This window comes from Eubalaena glacialis, chromosome X (genome assembly GCF_028564815.1).
Source record: "Eubalaena glacialis isolate mEubGla1 chromosome X, mEubGla1.1.hap2.+ XY, whole genome shotgun sequence".
NCBI classification, from domain to species: domain Eukaryota; kingdom Metazoa; phylum Chordata; class Mammalia; order Artiodactyla; family Balaenidae; genus Eubalaena; species Eubalaena glacialis.
In genome coordinates, this window is record NC_083736.1 from 97479553 (window position 1) to 97503161 (window position 23609).

Genomic DNA, 23609 nt, shown 5'->3' on the forward strand with positions numbered 1-23609 from the left:
AAATTTAAAACTGATCTATCTTCTATGTGTAACCTCTCATTGTTTTAGTGTTAACTATATCCCAAGTTCTGTGTGGAACTCAGAAGTACACTATCTCAGGTAACTTATTTGATAGTAACCACATTTGGAATGTGTTAGACATCAACATTTAAGTGCCCAGAGAGTACTGTTTTACAGAGAGAAGGCAAAAATCTTTCTTGAGGGGGAAAAGGCAAAAGTGAAGAAAAAGCATGTTCTGTGAAGAGAGAAAAAAAAAAAAAAACTACCATCACAACCTCTGTTTAAGTTTCCATTTCCCCCAAGGTTGTTTTCTTTTCAAGTTTGAAGAAGTTGTTTTATGTCTGGGCGGACTTGTGCTGAATAAACATTGTTCTCTCCAGAGAACGGCCCTGTGTCAAATGGCATCAAGAAGAAATTGCCCTGCCTTTATGCTCAAGCTTTCCCAAAGCTCATGCATTGCTCAAAACTCAAATATTAGTGGAAATAAATATGGAATCTAGAGGAAAGGGCACCTCAGGGCAACTTCACAGCACCCCTGACCATTCAGGACCCTCAAGGCACATCCATTGAATTGCAAGGCAGCACAGAGTCTTTGAGCCAGATGCCCAGAGCAGTTGCTAGCGAGATCCTGAGCTGTGCAGGGGCAATGGCCTGGTAGGTTGCCCAGCACTTCCCTGGCAGCTTAGCATCTGCCTGTTAAAGGATCACCTATTGATTCAAAGAAAATACCTGACTTTATGTTTTAAATAAAGACAAATACTTGGAATGGCTTTAAATTATGGTAGGAGTATTTTAATTCAACTAGAATGTATTTGCATTAAAAAGCAATTTAATCATATGAATATTACCTCCTGTCTGTTTGACTCCGTGTTTCTCAATAATTTTATCTTTCAAATACACGCATGAGGAACATGAGCCACCACCATCAATAGTAGTGACTTACTAAAGGAAATTATTCTTAGTCAGTAGTAGGGAGGTGTGGGAGACACGTATCTAAATATCCAAAGGTTGAGCCACCAGTGGTTTAAAACAAATCTCCAAATGACTCTTGGAATCACTGGATTGATTTTATTTTCCGACCCCATCTCAGCCTTTCTACTATAGTTGGAACACCTAGAGAATCCATATTCTTTTTGGATGGAATTAATAGACAAATAATATATGTCAGTCTGCCTCCTCCTGTTTTATTTATTTATTTATTTGAATTTTATTTTATTGTGTTTTTTTATACAGCAGGTTCTTATTAGTTGGGATTGGGATTGACATATACACAATAATATGTATAAAATGGATAACTAATAAGAACCCCTCCTGTTTTAAATGCAGTAGATATATTAGAGTTTTGGTGGAGAAAATATTTATAAAAAATTAATTGCTATAGTGCTTAGTTGATGGAGGTAGTAACAGGCTGAAGTGAAAACAAGACTTGACTTTTAATGAACATTGATGTATTTTTAAATTTAAACTATGCTGGGCTCTCTTTCCTAAGATATGTTAAGAAGTGGAGAAATCACTCATAATAATGCTGGTTGGAATCTTGAGGAAAATAACTGTATCTGTCTTCATTAACTTCTGCTGAAGTCCACCCTGTCTGTTGACCAACACCAATGTGAAGACAGGAGTAAAGAGAAGGGTCCTGGGGCCAATTATATGCCTGCTGTTTAACCCCCTACTAAGGAATAAAGCCTGCCCTTCCACATTTCCAGACAATCCTTCAAAAGCAACTAGCCTTAGGAGAGGAGATTCAGATACCTTAAGTTCATTCTAAGGTTTAAATTGCAGAGATTTCTTTGCAGCGAGTTTTGATTAGAGAGACACAACACTGGGTGTCTAAAAGCAGGCTGGAGAAGAAACTCCTCTGAAGTAAGGTACACAAAACGAGGAAGCTTAGGGCAAAGGAGACACATTATATCTAAGACTGATCCTGTTTGGGTTTATAAGTTTGGAGGATTAAAGATAATATTAAATAATCATATTTATTGTATATTTTTTCCTGAATGATCACCTAAATTAGGGGATTCTCAGCTTAGTAATCCTAGAAATGAAATATTCACAGTATATGGGACTTTATATTCACTAAGTAGCCAGTAAAATATGTGCCTCATAATTCAGAATTAGGAAGTCTCTAATGTTAATTCAGAAAGAGATATTCCTTTCCAAGAAATAATAATGCTTATGATGTTTCCAGAACTCAGCAATTTCTGGATTCATTCTGTGTTCAATTTATGAAATCTTGAAACTAGTCGACTACTTTGGCTAGACTTGGATAATCTCCCTTCATGATTACAGGAAACCTTTAAGGATATTAACAAGATCCCTGACTCTCCCTAGATCTAATTTGCTTAGTAAGGACCTCCATTTCCTTTTCCCATGTGAAGACTATTCCCAAGTCTTCTTTCTGAAGATCTTTGGTTCCCTCAGAACATCAGAGAACCTAGGTTTCCTGCAGGACAGTGGTTCTCAACCTGGGGTGATTTTGCTCCCCAGGGGCATTTGCCAATATCTGGAGATATTTTTGGGTTTTACAACTGGGGGAAGGTGCTACTAGCATTTAGTGGGTAGAGGCCAGGGATGCTGTTAAACATCCTACAATGCACAAGACAGCCACCTACAAGAGAGAATTATCTGGCACTGAAAATTAATATTGCTGAGGTTGTGAAATCCTGCTTTAGGGAGATTCTTGTTTTCCTCGGTGTGTGCATGCAGTCTTGGCTAGGGCTGGAGTTAAAAACTTATCCATTCAGCCTCTCTTTCCTGGAATTTTGAATCTTGATCAAAGTGACACAAGGACAGAAAACAAGATACAACACAATAAGACAAAACAAATTAAACACACATACACACACACACACACACACACACACACAAACCAGTTGGAGTGAATTCAGTCCTATGATGGGATCAAGATGAAATTGTTGTGCAGTCCCTTTTGCCTGTACATCTAGACCTAGCCTGGTTTCTTTCCTGTATCTAAACTTAGTTCCCCAGACATCCTGTCCATCCTTGAGACATCCTTCTGATAAATTCCCTTTTTGCTTAAATTAGCAAGACTGTGTTTCTGTTCCTTGTAACCTAAGAACCCTATTGGGAGCACCCATTTTTAGAGAAAGAATACAATGGGAAAATAATTTGAAAATTGTGTTTATTTGTTCCACAGTGTCAGACACTACCTTGATTGTTGGGTTATGTGAGACATGATTCTTGTCATCTAGGAACTTCAAAATCTAGTTAGGGAGACTAGATATACCCATATAAGGTGAAGTTTAATTTGTTTTCAAAGCAATGTATGCTGTGAACCAACTGAGTGGTTCAAAGAAATAGTAAATGCTTTAGGATTTCAGAGAGAGGAAAGGTTTGTTTGGGCTTTTATTAGGGAAGGTTTTCTGGAGGACGTTGGACTTACTTAAACTGACTTTTGGAAGATAGATAGGACTTGGGATGGCAAAAAGGAAGGGGAAGGTCTTAGACACTGTGGGCATGGTGAGATCAGACATTACTCATTTCAGATCCCTCTTTTACAAGCTCCTTGACTTTGGGAAAGTTATTTGTAAAATGTAATATAAAATGCCTTAGAACAGGGCCTAGCACACAGCAGATACTAAATAAATGATAACTATGGCAACTATTATTATTTGTCTCTAAGCTTAGGGAAAGTGTTTAAGCCAAGATGCAGAGTTGGAAATTAATGCAATGTCTAAATAAGGAAAGTAACTTGGCCAAACAAAGCACAGATAAAGTAGAAGAGTGGGTAAGAAGACAGGAAGGCTTTTTTTAAGGCTATATCATGACTGCCTTTATGTTTACACCTGACAGGTTCATATTTTATCCTCTTGTAAATGTAGGGGACATTGGGAGATTTTGTATGGTTAAATGTTGTGGTGAAAATAATGATTTTGGAATGTGATTTCAGTGCTGATACGTTGAATGGATTTGGAGAGATCCATTTCATTGACCTTAACATACACATTTCATAATGTCTTCATTCCTAGAAATTAAATAGCTACTTTGTGATTCTACTGGGTTCATACACTTAGTGTCCTTTGCATCAAGCTGTCCTTCTATTCCCTTCCACTTGGCTTGCTAGCAAGTCTAATTAAAGAGACAAATCAACAAAAGAGGACAATGACACTTGTAATAACTGTATGTAACACTTAGGCAATATAGTCACATAAATTGATTTATTCAAACAGTTAATTCTACTGATTTCTTATACTAAGTTCATAGAAATTTACCAATCATTTCAGTCAAATCAATTGATCTGGTTGTATAGGTAGACACACCTTTGCCTGCAATAGGAAAGAAAGAGCTAATTTGGACATTCTCCTCAGGAAAGTTAGTGTTGAACATATAAAACCTAGCTTTAGGAAGAAGCAGGCAGTAACAGTCGTAGCTTCACTAGCACATTAAGACTAATACCATGGTATACTCAGTAGAGCAATTATAGTTAAGGATAATTAAACATAAGCAGCTACAGAGGGAAATGCAGGGAGGAATTGTGGACTGAAATGTTAGTACCAAACTGCATCCTTTGCTCTCATTCTTTCAATCAAAGCATGAAGCTTGAGCAGAAAATTGAAAGACTAGCTCAGACCCCAGTTAATCCCTCTAGGGGTCCAGGATAAGTTTTCTAATAAAATTGTAAATCTCCGCTGTGTTGTTCATGGGGTCTAGTATTGACAGTTCTCCCCTTCATTTCCCAAACAGTAAATGTGATTTTCAGATGAGATTTTTTAAAAAAGAAGAAAAATGAAATGAGCTTGCCTACTCATGGCAGCATGTGCTCTAGCTAATCTGCAAATGCTATAATTATGCTGGGCGCTGATAGATTTGTCTCTGGGCTGGCGGTCAGGATCCAGATGAATTGCTGCAGCTCCTGCTTTATCATCACAAATGTTTTGCACTTCTTGGCAATTCCCAGGCCTAGACATGATATTGGAATTTAATGAGGTTCCACGCCCATACATCCCACTGGGATGCATTAGGATAAGTGTAAGTTCATCTCCTTTCATTCATGAGTTTAGGGAAAAAAATGTATGTGCATGGAATGTTCTACAGAAACCGTGTTCCAGCTGGCTGTTTGCCACAAAGCCACTCCCACTGGCCTGGGAACCTAAGCTTAATTAGTTTGTAGTCAAAGAGGCTAAAACCATTGATTCAGTACTGAGCATTTTTACCTCTTTCCTGCCTACAACTTATATCTATCTTCCTATCCATTCTGCATATAGGGGCTTTTGGTCGTAAGGGGGCACCAAATGAGACAATGCAAGCTTCATTTAGCTTCATCTCTAAGGTGGCCATAATTGTAACTATCTTCCTTACCTTCCAAGGTCATTGTGTAGATCACATGAACTAATGTATCTGAAAGCACCTTAAAAATTATGAACCACCTGTAAACGTAAGGCACTTAAAATTATCATTAATATTAATAAGTTTTAGTAATTGACATTTAACAATAATAAAATCAGAGTAAATATATCCATAGTCCATGGCAGGAGGTAAGGATGGGGGGCAACAATGACTCCAGATTCATATCCTGATGAAAGTAAGACAAGATATTCATCTTTGAGCATTAAATACATTACCTACAGTTACTTCCCACCTACCACATCCCAATTAATACATTTGCAGGCAAGACATATTTGAAAATAATACTAAGAACAGTTTCCAGCAATCTAAGTGTCTATAATCTGGATGTGTAAGGCAAATTGACAATAATTATGCCAAGTAACCAAAATGATTCTTTTATAAATAAAATGTAGGTGGCTGGACTTTTAAAATTTTTATTCATGTTTTGAATACACAGTATATGCATGTTGTTCAAAATGTACAACAGGTATACAGTGAAAATTAAATCTTCCTCTGCTGGCCAGTACTGCCCTAACCCAACCTCACCCACCACTATTCCCCAGTCACCTAGTTCCTCTCCTCAAAGGAAATCACTGTTATGAGTTTCACATGTATCCATTCAGAAATATTCCACACTTGTACAAATATATATATATATATATATATATATATATGCACAGCACATGTGCATGCACACACACACACACACATATATTTTTTACACAAAGGATAGTATACTGTGCACACTGTTTGGAACCTTGCTTTTTCATTGAATAGTATATCTTGGAGATATTTCATAATAGATGTACAGATTTACCTAATTCTTTTAAGTAGATGTATCATAATCTATCATTATATGGAAGTAACATAATATTATTTAACCAGCCTCCTACTGATGGATATTTGGGTAGTTCTCAATATTTTGCTATTACAAACGATAGCAAACAACAAAACTGAACATCTGTTGTGACTGGATTTTGAATACAAATATTTAAATTTTGTTTAAAAGCATATCCTTTATATTTCAAATAATATTTAAATATTGACATAAGGTTATTAAGAGTAACTGAAATATTGAAGAAGTGAAGACTATAGATATTGTATTTGTGTGTTTGCCTGTATTATGCCAAAATTAGCTTAGTTAGAAAAATATATCATTCAATTCCATAAGGACAAGATGCGTTACAGGCCATCAATAAAGATTTGTTGGAAAAATGAGAACAAGTCACTAAAATTTTTCCTTAACAGTTTGGATATCAGGAAGATAAAGCTAATGTTCTGTAAACTCTGTCCTGGTGCATTTGTTTGTTATCAACAACTATTTTGGGAATATCACCAAATTTGTATATTTCCCTAACCTTCCCTATCATGTGATCAACTTTTGTTTCTCTCTTTCTCTTCTAAATATCTTTGCAAATATGAGATGAACTTCTCTCAGATCGGCACAGAATTCCTAAACCAGTCAATTAACAATGGGTTAATGATTATCTCTTTCGTGCCCAGCTCTATTCTATGTCTCTTGTGAATTACAAAGACTTATAAAACATTTCCCCTTGATAGGTAAGAGTCTAGTTGGATAGTTGAAGTAAGGCATAAATACGGGAACAAGTAAAAGGAACTCAGGGTATAAATAATAGCTTCATATAAGGTTTGTCGTAAAGCATTTTATGTCTGCGTGCCAAGTCCTGACACTTCTTTCTTCTAGGTGCCTCTCTAAGTTCTACCTCTATTCCTCGATTTGTGTTATTAATTTTTCTTGCATTTCTTATTCCTTACTCTGCCTTTCCAAATCTTCTCCATTCCTTAAGGTCTGTGTGGAGACTCATTTCCTTCATAAAACTTTGCCCGACCCTGACAACAAATATTGACCTCTCCTTTCTCCATTCCTTTACCACATATAGCCTTATAGCTGAAATGCTACAATTTTATTTTTACTAAATTGTATTCTTTGTTCATCTCTTTATTTTCATGTGCTAATTCTGTGTTCGTAGTCCTAGATTATATATTGAAGGCAAAGATAAAGATTTTACTTCTTTTCCCTTAGCACTTAGCATAGGACTTAGTGGACAAAAGATGCTCAATCAGTATTTTTGATCATTTATCCTAATGAAGGTACCAGTGTTTTATCATATTGTTTTAGAGATTGAGGTGGGGAGTGAGGGATGATTCAGAGGTATAGAAGGTTCAGTCCACCAGAAATGTCCATTAGGGTTATATTTCATTAAGAATATTTAATACCACAAAGTGGGTATGAAGATTTAATGTTTATATGATTATACTTTTAAAATCTGTATTTCTTTACACTCACAAGCTTATAAAACCACTCAAAATAGACCATTCGTTTGATCTTGTTGGAAAGTGTAGCTGTCAAAGTGGCCTATTCACAATGAATCAATGGTGCTCTAAATGTGCTGGGAAGTGGAGATTGTATGGATAGAGTAACAGCTCAAGTAGGAACACTGTCTAATAAATGTTTACGTACTGTCAAGTCTACAAACATTAAATATCATACACGATAGAATCTTTCTCATCCTGTAATTTATCTCAATTTTTCCATTACCTTCTTTCATTTTCTCTTCTAGCTTTACTCACAGACAAACCTCCCAAGCCATTGTTCCCCATGGAGAATCAGCCAAGTGTTATAGATGTCCAGCTGGGTAAGTCTCCTTCTGGGAATAATAGGTCCTAAACTTCCTCTCTGTTAACAGATGGGGAAAGTTGCATGAACCAGGAAAGGTTTATTGCTACTGCTATTACATGCAAATCAATTTGTGTCTGTTCATTTATAACCCTGGAGTTCATTGCAATAGCAGTTTAAGGAAATGAGTTTGTATTGCATCAAGGAATGGTAATACTAAGTGGTTACACTGGGTATTAAGTGTGCTGTAGGACAGAGCTTTTTAACTCTGTGATTGATAGATTCCTGGGTGTCGTGAATTGGTGATTGGTACAGAAAACTTTTCATGCTTATCAGTCCCAAATTTTTACTTAGAGAGCATTAACTCCTGGAGAACAAGCACTTTTTTAAAATAAAAGAGCCCCTCAGTACAGACTTTAAAACGATCTGATAATATTATTTCCAATGGCACAATCCAGGGCTATTTAAAACTTGTTTTCAGGTTGAGATCCTAAATATTTATGAATCATCTGGAGTAGGAGAAAATAACAAATTGATTTATGGGTGCTAGTGCTGTTTTACAGATTCAAAGACACAAGGTGTTGAGCCTCCTTTTTGAGTCTCCTGCCACTAAACGTTATATTTCAAGAAATTTAAGCTTGAAACTCAGAGGCCTGCTAGTGTCTCTTTCAAACCACGGCCTTTACTCTAAACTATATTCTTTAACATCTGTGAGCTTTCACCTATCTTGGGTTTTATTCTATTCTTCAGTTCTAATAATTTCTTCAATTCTAAACAAGAGAACTGGGTAAATATGCTGGCAACGTATTAGTCATACTTTGGGCATATGACATTGAAATATGTGACCAGTGGTACCTACCAATTATATAGCTAGGGAAGATGAATTGGCCCCAATATTTCAGTCACTTCGGAAGTTTTTGACTCAACTTTTGATCTTTCCAATACAACTTGGATTGTTAGAGACTTATTTCTATCTTAAAAATAGGTGAGAGAAAATTACATTCCGAAGAGCTTGTTCATTTTTTAAGAATGAAATATAACACATTATAGTTAATGCAGCCTAGCAGTATGAGTACCAGAGTTAAGTATTTTAAAACAAAAAGAAAATAATAAACATGTTGTCAAGAGTAAGCTGTGAAAATGGTGAATATTTTGTTGGTAATGTTGAAGATTAGACTATGGCTCTCTCCCCACCACTTGTATGTTATTTTGCAGAGTCATCACATTTTGTTAAAGCCAAATCTAGATGTGCTGACACACTCTTTCAGTAAGTTTTATATACTCACATCTTTCCATCCACACTGATATAAAATACCTCGAGGGTACTCTGGTTTGCCAGGGGTTACATGAAGCCATAAGATGATCTTGTATCATTTGTTGAAGATTCAACAAATGATAAGTTGCTAAGTGAATAAGTGATTTTTATATGAAAACATAAACTAAGGAGTAGCAAGCAAAATTCACACAACTATTTCAATTAAAACATGACTAAATTTTGTGTTTGTGGCCCCTAGGGGGATACTTCTCCTCTGCCATTAAGCAAACTTCAACAGAAAAGTGTGAGGAGTGTTGCTGTAAAGTAAGGAGGGAGACCCTTGTAGGGAGTAAATTTCATTCAGATTCACTGGGTGTCACACTTGTCTGTTCTATTCAGGACATCTCTAATAGAACAGAGATGTGTGCTTTTTATAAATATGGATTCCAACATAGGTATGTATACCAAAAAAGCTCACCAACACCACCCTGTAAAATCATTAAAGTAATTTGCTTCCAATTTACATTAGATGCAAGGCTGAACTTTTCAGTTTTTAGTTTGTTACACAATTTGGAAACAACTTTATTGACAGAAAGATGGAGACCTGCCCATTTTTCATTCCAGAAAGGCTGTTTCTCCAAGATGCTAAATCGACCATGTAATTCAGAGAAAGAAAAACAAAATCACTTAAACAAGATCTTTGGCATTTCAAGGAGCACATGACTGGTTAATTTTAAGTGATTTTAACTTTTCCACATATTTATTTAGTACTGTTTATTCACAACTGGAAATCATTTTGTAATTTACTCATACCTCAATAGTAAGGTGATGTTAGAAGCACTATAAATTCCAGAGAGCTCTTCAGTGTTGGTGGGGGCTCTGCAGTCAGAATGATGACGGCTTAGAAACTCTAGGCATAAAAATGAGCTAGAGAAAGATAACTGTGGTGATTGGACATCCCTGTCTATATCTTGAAAACTTTTAGAATTAACTAAGATCTCAAAACTTCTAGAAATTATTTTACTTCATTTTTTACAGTTTACCAAGCACATGCAGTTTTACACATCCTTAAACTAGAACTAAAATGAGGACTACCCAAAATATAACAATCCAATCTAAATGGCTAAGCACATTACCAAGTTCAGTTTTGTCAAATCCCAATATTTGAAAATTTGGGATAACATTGTAGTGGATTAAAGTTAGCCCCAGATTTTCTCCTATTCCTACCATCTAAACATAGTTTCTCATTCCCCTCCCCTTGAATCTGGTTGGCCTAGGATATACTGAGATGTTGGAGGTTGGGTTAAAAGAAATCTTGTAACTTCTCCTTGGATCTCTTGGTCTGGTCTGAAACAACCATGCTGTGAGAAACTCAAGCCACATGTAGAGACCCTAGAGTTTGAGATGCCATGTGGAGAAAGAAAGGCCAATAAAACACCAAGGCACCAGACATGTGAGTGTAAGAACCCATGTTGGAAGTGGATCCTCCAGTCCCAGATGCCCTGACCTATGCCATGTAGTTCAGAGATAAACCATTGAGCTGAACTCTTCCTAGATTTCTGACCCAAAAAGTCATAATCAAACAAACAAAAAAAAGGGTTATCACTAGTCACTAAGCTAGGTATAGTTTGTTAAACAATAGATACCGAGAACAAACATTAATTAATTTTCTCTAGAACATTTTGAATTCCATTCTACCCATGAACAAGAGTCTCATGCAGGCATTTTATGCCAAGTTAGAAATATTGTAAGAAATATTTGAGTATCAGCTTCAAGATAGTTTTAGAAAACATGATCTAGAATTATTATTTATGTGTTTGTTTGAGGGTTGCACTCAGTTATCAGTTCTGCACATTTGTAAAGGCAATCCAGTAAATGAAAATTTTCAGTTCAGATGAACACTTTTTAGTGCATGGAGTTGGCATCAGTACAGATATTTTGTTGTGTCTCTAGAGGAAAATAAACATCTTGACTTTCTCTCTCCTATAGTGTAATCCATTAGTCATCCACAAGGTTATAGAAATTTACATACTTTTTGCTGACATAGTGATGACAGTTTGGTTGTTGCTAAATTGTGTTCACACTATAATGCTGAAAGAAGATTAATCTTAACAAATAACTATATATTTTGAGATGATAAACATGTTCTTAACAAAATAATATTAAAATTATTGTTCTCACAAAGCAAGCCTATTCAGCTAAAGCTGCCTGTGGTAATGTATGAAATATAAAGATAAAAGAAATGTATAAAACACACACACAAATTCAATCTGGCCCTATTACCTTCCATTTATTTTCTCCCTCTAAAAGTAAATTTAACTTTAAATTTGATGAAAAAATCTTTGTTGTACCAGGGCTAATTATGTTTCTGGCAGTTGAAAAGGAATATATTTTCAGTAGTTTTATAAGAAAAAATAACACTGCATCACAGTATATTAATTTATATTGTACTTTAATACGAAATTATTAAAGCATCATAGTGATATCTGCCCCACTTGAAATGTGTTGATGCTAGGTAGACTCTCTTTTGGATACTGCTTTTTTTATAGAACACAAATGCATGCTTTACAAACTATAACAGACTCCTAGAAACTTTGAAAAAGCCATGAACAAATGTGGATGAAAAGATTTGAGATCTGACATTTCATTTCAGTTAATGGTGAATTTGGAAATGTGCCCTGTTCTTCTCATTGATGATGATAACTATTTTTCCTGGGAGTTTCCTAAGACTTAAACTACCAGTCAGTGTTATGCATAAAATAAATATACCAGGAAGAAATAGAAAACATGAACAGACCAATCACAAGCACTGAAATTGAAACTGTGATTAAAAATTTTCCAACAAACAAAAGCCCAGGGCCACATGGCTTCACAGGTGAGTTCTATCAAACACTTAGAGAAGAGCTAACACCCATCCTTCTCAAACTCTTCCAAAATATAGGAGAGGGAGGAATACTCCCAAACTCATTTTACAAGGCCACCATCATCCTAATAACAAAACCAGAAAGAAAGAAAACTACAGGCCAATACCACTGATGAACATAGATGCAAAAATCCTCAAAATAATACTAGCAAACAGAATCCCACAGCACATTAAAAGGATCATACACCATGATCAAGTGGTGTTCATCCCAGGAATGCAAGGATTCTTCGATATATGCAAATCAACCAATGTGATAAACCATATTAACAAAATGAAGGAGAAAAAACATATGATCATCTCAATAGATGCATAAAAAGCTTTTGACAAAGCTCAACGCCCATTTATGATTAAAATCCTCCAGAAAGTAGGCATAGAGGGAACTTACCTCAACATAATAAAGGCCATATATGACAAACCCACAGCCAACATTGTTCTCAATGGTGAAAAACTGAAACCATTTCCACTAAGATCAGGAACAAGACAAGGTTGCCCACTCTCATCACTATTATTCAACATAGTTTTGGAAGTTTTAGCCACAGCAATCAGAGAAGAAAAAGAAATAAAAGGAATCCAAATCAGAAAAGAAGAAGTAAAATTGTCACTGTTTGCAGATCACATGATACTATACATAGAGAATCCTAAAGATGCTACCAGAAAACTACTAGAGCTAATCGATGAATTTGGTAAAGTAGCAGGATACAGAATTAATGCACAGAAATCTCTTGCATTCCTATACACTAATGATGAAAAATCTGAAAGAGAAATTAAGGAAACATTCCCATTTATCATTGCAACAAAAAGAATAAAATAACTAGGAATCAACCTACCTAAGGAGACAAAAGACCTGTATGCAGAAAACTATAAGACACTGATGAAAGAAATTAAAGACGATACAAACAGATGGAGAGATATACCATGTTCTTGGATTGGAAGAATCAACATTGTGAAAATGACTATACTACCCAAAACAATCTACAGATTCAATTCAATCCCTATTAAACTATTAAGGGCATTTTTCACAGAACTAGACCAAATAATTTTACAATTTGTATGGAAACCCAAAGGACCCCAAATAGCCAAAGCAATCTTGAGAAAGAAAAACGGAGCTGGAGGAATCAGGCTCCCTGACTTCAGACTATACTACAAAGCTACAGTCATCAACATAGTATGGTACTGGCACAAAAACAGAAATACAGATCAGTGGGACAGGATAGGAAGCCCAGAGATAAACCCACACACATATGGTCACCTTATCTTTGACAAAGGAGGCAAGAATATACAATGGAGAAAAGACAGCCTCTTCAATATGTGGTGCTGGGAAAACTGGACAGCTACATGTAAAAGAATGAAATTAGAACACTTCCTAACACCATACAGAAAAATAAATTCAAAATGGATTACAGATCTACATGTAAGGCCAGACACTGTCAAACTCTTAGAGGAAAACATAGGCAGAACACTCTATGACATAAATCACAGCAAGATCCTTTTGACCCACCTCCTAGAGAAATGGAAATAAAAACAAAAATAAACAAATGGGACCTAATGAAACTTAAAAGCTTTTGCACAGCCAAGGAAAACATAAACAAGACGGAAAGACAACCCTCAGAATGGGAGAAAATATTTGCAAACGAAGCAACTGACAAAGAATTAATCTCCAAAATATACAAGCAGCTAATGCAGTTCAATATCAAAAAAAAAACAAACAATGCAATCCAAAAATGGGTGGAAGACCTAAATAGACATTTCTCCACAGAAGATATACAGATTGCCAACAAACACATGAAAGGATGCTCAACATCACTAATCGTTAGAGAAATGCAAATCAAAACTGCAATGAGGTATCAGGTCACACCGGTCAGAATGGCTATCCTCAGAAAATGTACAAACAGTAAATGCTGGAGAGGGTGTGGAGAAAAGGGAACCCTCTTGCACTGTTGGTGGGAATGTAAATTGATACAGCCACTATGGAGAACAGTATGGAAGTTCCTTAAAAAACTAAAAATAGAACTACCATATGACCCAGCAATCCCACTACTGGACATATACCCTGAGAAAACCATAATTAAGAAGGAGACATGTACCACAATGTTCATTGCAGCACTATCTACAATAGCCAGGACATGGAAGCAACCTAAGTGTCCATCGATAGATGAATGGATAAAGAAGATGTGTCACATATATACAATGGAATATTACTCAGCCATAAAAAGAAACAAAATTGAGTTATTTGTAGTGAGGTGGATGGACCTAGAGTCTGTCATACAGAGTGAAGTAAGTCAGAAAGAGAAAAACAAATACCGTGTGCTAACACATATTTATGGAATAAAAAAAAAAAAAAGGTTCTGATGGACCTAGGAGCAAGACAGGAATAAAGACACAGATGTAGATAATGGACTTGAGGACACGGGGTGGGGAGGAGAAGCTGGGACTAAGTGAGAGAGTAGCATTGACATATATACACTACTAAATGTAAAATAGATAGCTAGTGGGAAGCAGCTACATTGCACAGGCAGATCAGCTCCATGCTTTGTGACCACGCAGAGGGATGAGATAGGGAGGGGATATGGGAATATATGTATACATATAGCTGATTCACTTTGTTTTACAGCAGAAACTAACACAACACTGTAAAGGAATTATACTCCAATAAAGATGCAAAAAAAAAAATAGAATAGTTCTGAGGATCGTGGCAAGTGAAGGCAATTTTAGGCAAAGGTAAATGGATTACCAACGATGGATTTAGAATAAGCGTCTTCAAACTTTTTGTAAAAGCCTAGATAGTAAATATTTTAGGCTTTGTGGGCTATATGTTCTTCATTATAAGTATCATGTAGTGTGAAAGTAGTATAGATATTATATGAGCATGACTGAGTCCTCATAAAACTTTATTTATGAGAACTAGGATTTCAATTTTACATAATTTTCATATGTCATGAAATATTATTCTTCCTTCAATTTGTTTTCAACTATTTGAAAAATGTAAAAATCATAGCATGTGGACCATACCAAAACAGAAGTTGGGCCTGCTGTGTCCCCGGGGTTGCAGCTTGCTGATCCCTGGTGTAGAAGCAAAAAAGTACTAGGCGCCTCAGATGCTGAACATCAACTTCATGTTGAATAAAAGTGTTTACTCGCTAATTGTTAATACGGTTATTTACATTATCCTGAGGATTTAAAATGAAAATAATTCTTGTGGATAACTTTGGATCATTATGCTAATAACGACCAAAAAATATTTGCTAATGTATGCAAATTAGTAAATTGCAACTTTCTAGTGCTCTTTCCTATGTTGGTTCTAAAAATTAAGCAAAAGCTATTGTTTTGATAATAAACCTCAGGGTATAGAAAAAATAAAAATAAATATAAACACTGTTTATTTTCTCTTTCTGTGTTAAAGAGTCAAAAAGAAGGCCTGGGGGCCCCAATCATATAAGAAAAACTCAGACCAGTGGAATAGTTCCAAGCTAATTGAATACCAGATGAATCTGATCCAGTATGAAAGAGTCTCTCTTTTTTTTTTTTTTCTTTAAACATCTTTATTGAAGTATAATTGCTTTACAATGGTGTGTTAGCTTCTGCTTTATAACAAAGTGAATCAGTTATACATATACATATGTTCCCATATCTCTTCCCTCTTGCATCTCCCTCCCTCCCACCCTCCCTATCCCACCCCTCTAGGTGGTCACAAAGCACCGAGATGATCTCCCTGTGCTATGCGGCTGCTTCCCACTAGCTATCTATTTTACATTTGGTAGTGTATATATGTCCATGACACTCTCTCACCCTGTCACATCTCACCCCTCCCCCTCCCCATATCCTCAAGTCCATTCTCTAGTAGGTCTGTGTCTTTATTCCCATCTTGCCACTAGGTTCTTCATGACCTTTTTTTTTTTTTTCCCTTAGATTCCATATATATGTGTTAGCATACTGTATTTGTTTTTCTCTTTCTGACTTACTTCACTCTGTATGACAGACTCTAACTCCATCCACCTCATTACAAATACCTCCATTTCATTTCTTTTTATGGCTGAGTAATATTCCATTGTATATATGTGCCACATCTTCTTTATCCATTCATCCGATGATGGACACCTAGGTTGCTTCCATGTCCTGGCTATTGTAAACAGAGCTGCAATGAATATTTTGGTACATGACTCTTTCTGAATTATGGTTTTCTCAGGGTATATGCCCAGTAGTGGGATTGCTGGGTCGTATGGTAGTTCTATTTTTAGTTTTTTAAGGAACCTCCATACTGTTCTCCATAGTGGCTGTATCAAATTACATTCCCACCAACAGTGCAAGAGTGTTCCCTTTTCTCCACACCCTCTCCAGCATTTATTGTTTCTAGATTTTTTTGATTATGGCCATTCTGACCGGTGTGAGATGATACCTCATTGTAGTTTTGATTTGCATTTCTCTAATGATTAATGATGTTGAGCATTCATTCATGTGTCTGTTGGCAATCTGTATATCTTCTTTGGAGAAATGTCTATTTAGGTCTTCTGCCCATTTTTGGATTGGGTTGTTTGTTTTTTTGTTATTGAGCTGCATGAGCTGCTTGTAAATCTTGGAGATTAATCCTTTGTCAGTTGCTTCATTTGCAAATATTTTCTCCCATTCTGAGGGTTGTCTTTTGGTCTTGTTTATGGTTTCCTTTGCTGTGCAAAAGCTTTTCAGTTTCATTAGGTCCCATTTGTTTATTTGTGTTTTTATTTCCATTTCTCTAGGAGCTGGGTCAAAAAGGATCTTGCTGTGATTTATGTCATAGAGTGTTCTGCCTATGTTTTCCTCTAAGAGTTTGATAGTGTCTGGCCTTACACTTAGGTCTTTAATCCATTTTGAGTTTATTTTTGTGTATGGTGTCAGGGAGTGTTCTAAATTCATACTTTTACATGTACCTGTCCAATTTTCCCAGCACCACTTATTGAAGAGGCTGTCTTTTCTCCACTGTATATGCTTGCCTCCTTTATCAAAGATAAGGTGACCATATGTGCGTGGGCTTATCTCTGGGCTTTCTATCCTGTTCCATTGATCTATATTTCTGTTTTTGTGCCAGTACCAAACTGTCTTGATTACTGTAGCTTTGTAATATAGTCTGAAGTCAGGGAGCCTGATTCCTCCAGCTCCATTTTTCGTTCTCAAGATTGCTTTGGCTATTCGGAGTCTTTTGTGTTTCCATACCAATTGTGAAATTTTTTGTTCTAGTTCTGTGAAAAATGCCAGTGGTAGTTTGATAGGGATTGCATTGAATCTGTAGATTGCTTTGGGTAGCAGAGTCATTTTCACAATGTTGATTCTTCCAATCCAAGAACATGGTATATCTCTCCATCTATTTGTATCATCTTTAATTTCTTTCATCAGTGTCCTATAATTTTCTGCATACAGGTCTTTTGTCTCCTTAGGTAGGTTTATTCCTAGATATTTTATTCTTTTTGTTGCAATGGTAAACGGGAGTGCTTTCTTAATTTCACTTTCAGATTTTTCATCATTAGTATACAGGAATGCAAGAGATTTCTGTGCATTAATTTTGTATCCTGCTACTTTACCAAATTCATTGATTAGCTCTAGTAGTTTTCTGGTAGCATCTTTAGGATTCTCTATGTATAGTATCATGTCATCTGCAAACAGTGACAGCTTTACTTCTTCTTTTCCGATTTGGATTCCTTTTATTTCTTTTTCTTCTCTGATTGCTGTGGCTAACACTTCCAAAACTATGTTGAATAATAGTGGTGAGAGTGGGCAACCTTGTCTTGTTCCTGATCTTAGTGGAAATGGTTTCAGTTTTTCACCATTGAGGAGGATGTTGGCTGTGGGTTTGTCATATACGGCCTTTATTATGTTGAAGGAAAGTTCCCTCTATGCCTACTTTCTGCAGGGCTTTTATCATAAATGGGTGTTGAATTTTGTCGAAAGGTTTCTCTGCATCTACTGAGATGATCATATGGTTTTTCTCCTTCAATTTGTTAATATGATGTATCACGTTGATTGATTTGCGTATATTGAAGAATCCTTGCATTCCTGGAATAAACCCCACTTGATCATGGTGTATAATCCTTTTAATGTGCTGTTGGATTCTGTTTGCTAGTATTTTGTTGAGGATTTTTGCATCTATGTTCATCAGTGATATTGGCCTGTAGTTTTCTTTCTTTGTGACATCTTTGTCTGGTTTTGGTATCAGGGTGATGGTGGCCTCGTAGAATGAGTTTGGGAGTGTTCCTCCCTCTGCAATATTTTGGAAGAGTTTGAGAAGGATAGGTGTTAGCTCTTCTCTAAATGTTTGATAGAATTCGCCTGTGAAGCCATCTGGTCCTGGGCTTTTGTTTGTTGGAAGATTTTTAATCACAGTTTCAATTTCAGTGCTTGTGATTGGTCTGTTCATATTTTCTATTTCTTCCTGGTTCAGATCGCCAGGCTGTGCATTTCTAAGAATCTGTCCATTTCTTCCAGGTTGTCCATTTTATTGGCATAGAGTTGCTTGTAGTAATCTCTCATGATCGTTTGTATTTCTGCAGTGTCAGTGGTTACTTCTCCTTTTTCATTTCTAATTCTATTGATTTGAGTCTTCTCCCTTTTTCTCTTGATGAGTCTGGCTAATGGTTTATCAATTTTGTTTATCTTCTCAAAAAACCAGCTTTTAGTTTCATTGATTTTTGCGATTGTTTCCTTCATTTCTTTTTCATTTATTTCTGATCTGATCTTTATGATTTCTTTCCTTCTGCTAGCTTTGGGGTTTTTTTGTTCTTCTTTCTCTAATTGCTTTAGGTGCAAGGTTAGGTTGTTTATTTGAGATGTTTCCTGTTTCTTGATGTAGGCTTGTATTGCTATAAACTTCCCTCTTAGAACTGCTTTTGCTGCATCCCATAGGTTTTGGATCGTCGTGTCTCCATTGTCATTTGTTTCTAGGTATTTTTTGATTTCCCCTTTGATTTCTTCAGTGATCACTTCGTTATTAAGTAGTGTATTGTGTAGCCTCCATGTGTTTGTATTTTTTACAGATCTTTTCCTGTAATTGATATCTAGTCTCATAGCATTGTGGTCGGAAAAGATACTTGATATGATTTCAATTTTTTTAAATTTACCAAGGCTTGATTTGTGACCCAAGATATGATCTATCCTGGAGGATGTTCCATGAGCACTTGAGAAAAATGTGTATTCTGTTGTTTTTGGGTGGAATGTCCTATAAATATCAATTAAGTCCATCTTGTTTAATATATCATTTAAAGCTTGTGTTTCCTTATTTATTTTCATTGTGGATGATCTGTCCATTGGTGAAAGTGGGGTGTTAAAGTCCCCTACTATGATTGTGTTACTGTCGATTTCCCCTTTTATGGCTGTTAGTATTTGCCTTATGTATTGAGGTGCTCCTATGTTGGGTGCATAAATATTTACAATTGTTATACCTTCCTCTTGGATCGATCCCTTGATCATTATATAGTGTCCTTCTTTGTCTCTTGTAATAGTCTTTATTTTAAAGTCTATTTTGTCTGATATGAGAATTGCTACTCCAGCTTTCTTTTGATTTCCATTTGCATGGAATATCTTTTTCCATCCCCTCACTTTCAGTCTGTATGTGTCTCTAGGTCTGAAGTGGGTCTCTTGTAGACAGCATATATATGGGTCTTGTTTTTGTATCCATTCAGCCAGTCTGTGTCTTTTGGTGGGAGCATTTAATCCATTTACATTTAAGGTAGTTATCGATATGTATGTTCCTATTCCCATTTTCTTAAATGTTTTGGGTTTGTTGTTGTAGGTGTTTTCCTTCTCTTGTGTTTCTTGCCTAGAGAAGTTCCTTTAGCATTTGTTGTAAAGCTGGTTTGGTGGTGCTGAACTCTCTCAGCTTTTGCTTGTCTGTAAAGGTTTTAATTTCTCCATCAAATCTGAATGAGATCCTTGCTGGGTAGAGTAATCTTGGTTGTAGGTTTTTCTCCTTCATCACTTTAAGTATATCCTGCCACTCCCTTCTGGCTTGCAGAGTTTCTGCTGAAAGATCAGCTGTTAACCTTATGGGGATGCCCTTGTGTGTTATTTGTTGTTTTTCCCTTGCTGCTTTTAATATGTTTTCTTTATATTTAATTTTTGATAGTTTGATTAATATGTGTCTTGGCGTGTTTCTCCTTGGATTTATCCTTTATGGGACTCTCTGTGCTTCCAGGACTTGATTAACTATTTCCTTTCCCATATTAGGGAAGTTTTCAACTATAATCTCTTCAAATATTTTCTCAGTCCCTGAAAGAGTCTCTTTATTTCTCTTCTATTCTCATTCAGAATTTGTTTTATTTTTATAGGCTGTTTAAATTCATACTTAATGACCGTGTTATGTGCTACTGGCTCAAACTTTCTCTGTGTGTATAAGGAGTTTTAATCTTCGTCAGAAATCAAGGCCACCAGCAGTTTCTACTTAAAATTATATTAGGTCCCCTAAGAGACCACTGTATACTACAAGAGAATAAGGGAGAATATAATATTTAATGCAATACTCAGGACTACAAGGCAAAAAAATAACTGATTGAACCCTAATTTAGGAAATTAGCTGTTTAGCCAAATCAATCTTTTTTTTAAACTCAATATACCTAAAAACGTTTTTTGCGTTCTTAGTTGATGCCAAACACTGTGTTAGAACCTGGGGATATAGAGGTTAACAAAATGAGGGCCTTGGACTTAAGGTGTTTCTCAGTCTAGTGGGGAAGAGAGATGTGTAAGCAGAATTACAATGCAATATGATAATGGCCAAAACAGAGATGGGAAAAGGGAGAGTGACATTTTTGTGACAAGGCCTCATAAATTAACAATTCTATACTCTTTGACTTTCACTCAATATAATGACAAATCTCTGTAACCTCAATGCAAGTACTAAATTTATTTGAAAATAATTAAAAATTGCCAAGATATAACCTTTTATAATAATAAATTATCCACCATTTCTTCAATATGGTAAATATTAAAAATGGAAACTTATGATATCCCTGAGTCTCTTCAGTTTAGCAAAATTAGCCAACTATTTCTAAAGTTGTCATAGAACAAATAATCCAAAGCAAGTCACCAACCAATTGAGCTCAAATGTCAAGCCATAATTAATATCAATATAAATAGCTATACATGATTATTCCATAAGCTCGAGTCATGTATATGTGTCGTGTATATAATGGTGGTAGCAAGGGATTTATTTAATTATTTTTGTTTTTGTATACTCCTCCTATGTTTTTAACTTCAAATAGCTCCTTAAAACCTTCATTTAATTTAATCTTGAATAAGTGAAGACTTTGGAGAGGAAGAAGAAGGGTATCATGAGTTCACTCAGCATTCTTGGCACACATAATTGGAGCTGGTTCATGGCAGCGTTCACTGTCCCTTGTAGATATTCTAGGGCTAGTGAGCTGTTTCCAAAAGATCTATTTTTTTGCAGGATAACATGTACAAGTTTAGCCTGGGGCTACACCAAACTGCAAACTATTCTATTCCCCAGATTGTACAACGTGTGCATTATTTACAGCTTTGGAAATTCTGGGCCAAGCCTTTTCCCTAAGAGTTGGCTGCCATATTAAGGCTTGAGACTGAATCTGGTTTACTTACTTGTCTAAGTTTGTATAACTTAATCATACTTGTTTTGAGGCATTTGACAATGAAAAGAAAAAAGTTAACACTTAAGATGTATCTGTAATGTAACGAGTTAATTATGAACATCTTAGGAATAACATGATTGTTGACCAGACCTCTAGTCCATATATTGCTATTTTGGGGCATTGCTGAAGTTTATGCCTCATTGAGATAATTAATATAAGCTTGAGGGTGTTTCATCACACTTTCACTAATGCCAGTACAATGATTTTATACATATCAAAACAAAATTTGAGAATTTACTATGTATAGACACTGAAATAGGCATTTGTACATACACTGTCTTATTTATTCCTCACAAGAGCCTAAAGTAGTAGTAGGTACTGTTGAACCATTTTGCAGATGAGGAAATTCGGCCTCAGACAGATGAAATAATTTTCCTGAGGTTACATATTTAGTAAGTGGTAAAAATGGGATTTCAATCAGATTTGTCTGACTCCAAAGTTTGTGTCATTTTTATTGCAGCATACCGAGTATGGTAACTTTATCTAGGCCCAAAATTATATCCTCAAAAAAGCTATCAGGCCAATAGAGACATTTTAATAATAATAACAGCAACAATAATAATTGTATTATATGTATTATAACTACATGTGAAATAGTAATTATTTAGCAATAGCTCTACTAGTAATAATTATTATTGTTATAATAATATTTAGTATGATTATTTAATAATAGCTCTACTACTACTAGTAGTTTTTATTGCCAGTAGTAGTAGTAGTAGTTGTTGTAGTGGTAGTAGTAGTAGCAGTAATGATAGTAGAGCTATCATTTATTGATTGCTTACCACGTACTGACACTATATTAATACTTTACATGAGTTATCTCATTTAATCCTCTCAATGACTCTATGGGATGGATGCAACTATTTGTCCCATTTTTAAGAGAATCTTTAAGATATTATTCATACACCATACAACTGATCAACTTAAATCATACATTTCAATTATTCCTAATATATTCAAAGTTGTGCAACCCTCACCACAGTCAATTTCAGAACATTTCAACATCCCCAAAAGAAACTCCAAACCCATTAGCAGTCACTTCTCAGTCCCACACCTTCACCCCCACCACCATCTCTAGGCAACCGCTAATCAATTTTCTTTGTCTATAAATTTGCCTATTCTGGACATTTAATATAAATGAAATCATACAACATGTGGTCTTTTGTGATTGGCTTCTTATACTTAGTATATTGTTCTCAAGGTTCAAACATGTTGTAGCTTATATAAGTACTTCATCCCTTTTTAAATGCCAAATAATATTCCATTGTATGGATGTACCACATATTATTTATCCATACATCAATTTAAGGACATTTTTATTGTTTCTACTCTTTGGCTATTATAAAGAATGCTGCTATAAATATTAGTGTACATATTTTTTTGTGTGGATATATGTTATCATTTCTCTTGGGTTATCATTTCTACCTAGGAATAGAACTGTTGGATCACTGGTCACTCTATATTTAAACTTTTAAGGAACTGCCAGATTCTTCCCAAAGCAACTACACCATTTTACATTCTCAGTAGAAATACACAAGCATTCCAATTTATTCACATCCTTACCAACACTTGTTATTTTCCATTCTTTTGATAATAGTTATCCTAGTAGGTATTTAGTGGTATCTCATTTTGGTTTTGATGTACACTTCTGTAATGGTTAATTATGTCAAGCATCTTTTTTGCGTGTTTATTTGCCATTTGTATATCTTTGGAGAAATGTCTATGGATAATTTTTAAAATGAGAAAATTTGGCTCAGAGAAGTCATATAACTTACCCAAGTTAGTAAGCAGTTTATAAATAGTGAGGCCTAAGTAAGTTGACAC

The 23609-nt window shown here is 35.5% G+C and overlaps 1 protein-coding gene across 1 annotated transcript in view; it reads left to right on the plus strand.

The window, feature by feature from the left end:
• IL1RAPL2 (interleukin 1 receptor accessory protein like 2) overlaps positions 1–23609 on the plus strand; it is a 720608-nt gene that overhangs the window by 442544 nt on the left and 254455 nt on the right. The window contains exon 7 of the mRNA XM_061178193.1: positions 7929–8003. Coding sequence (XP_061034176.1) covers positions 7929–8003 — 75 coding nt within the window. The remainder of the gene's footprint in view (positions 1–7928; positions 8004–23609) is intronic.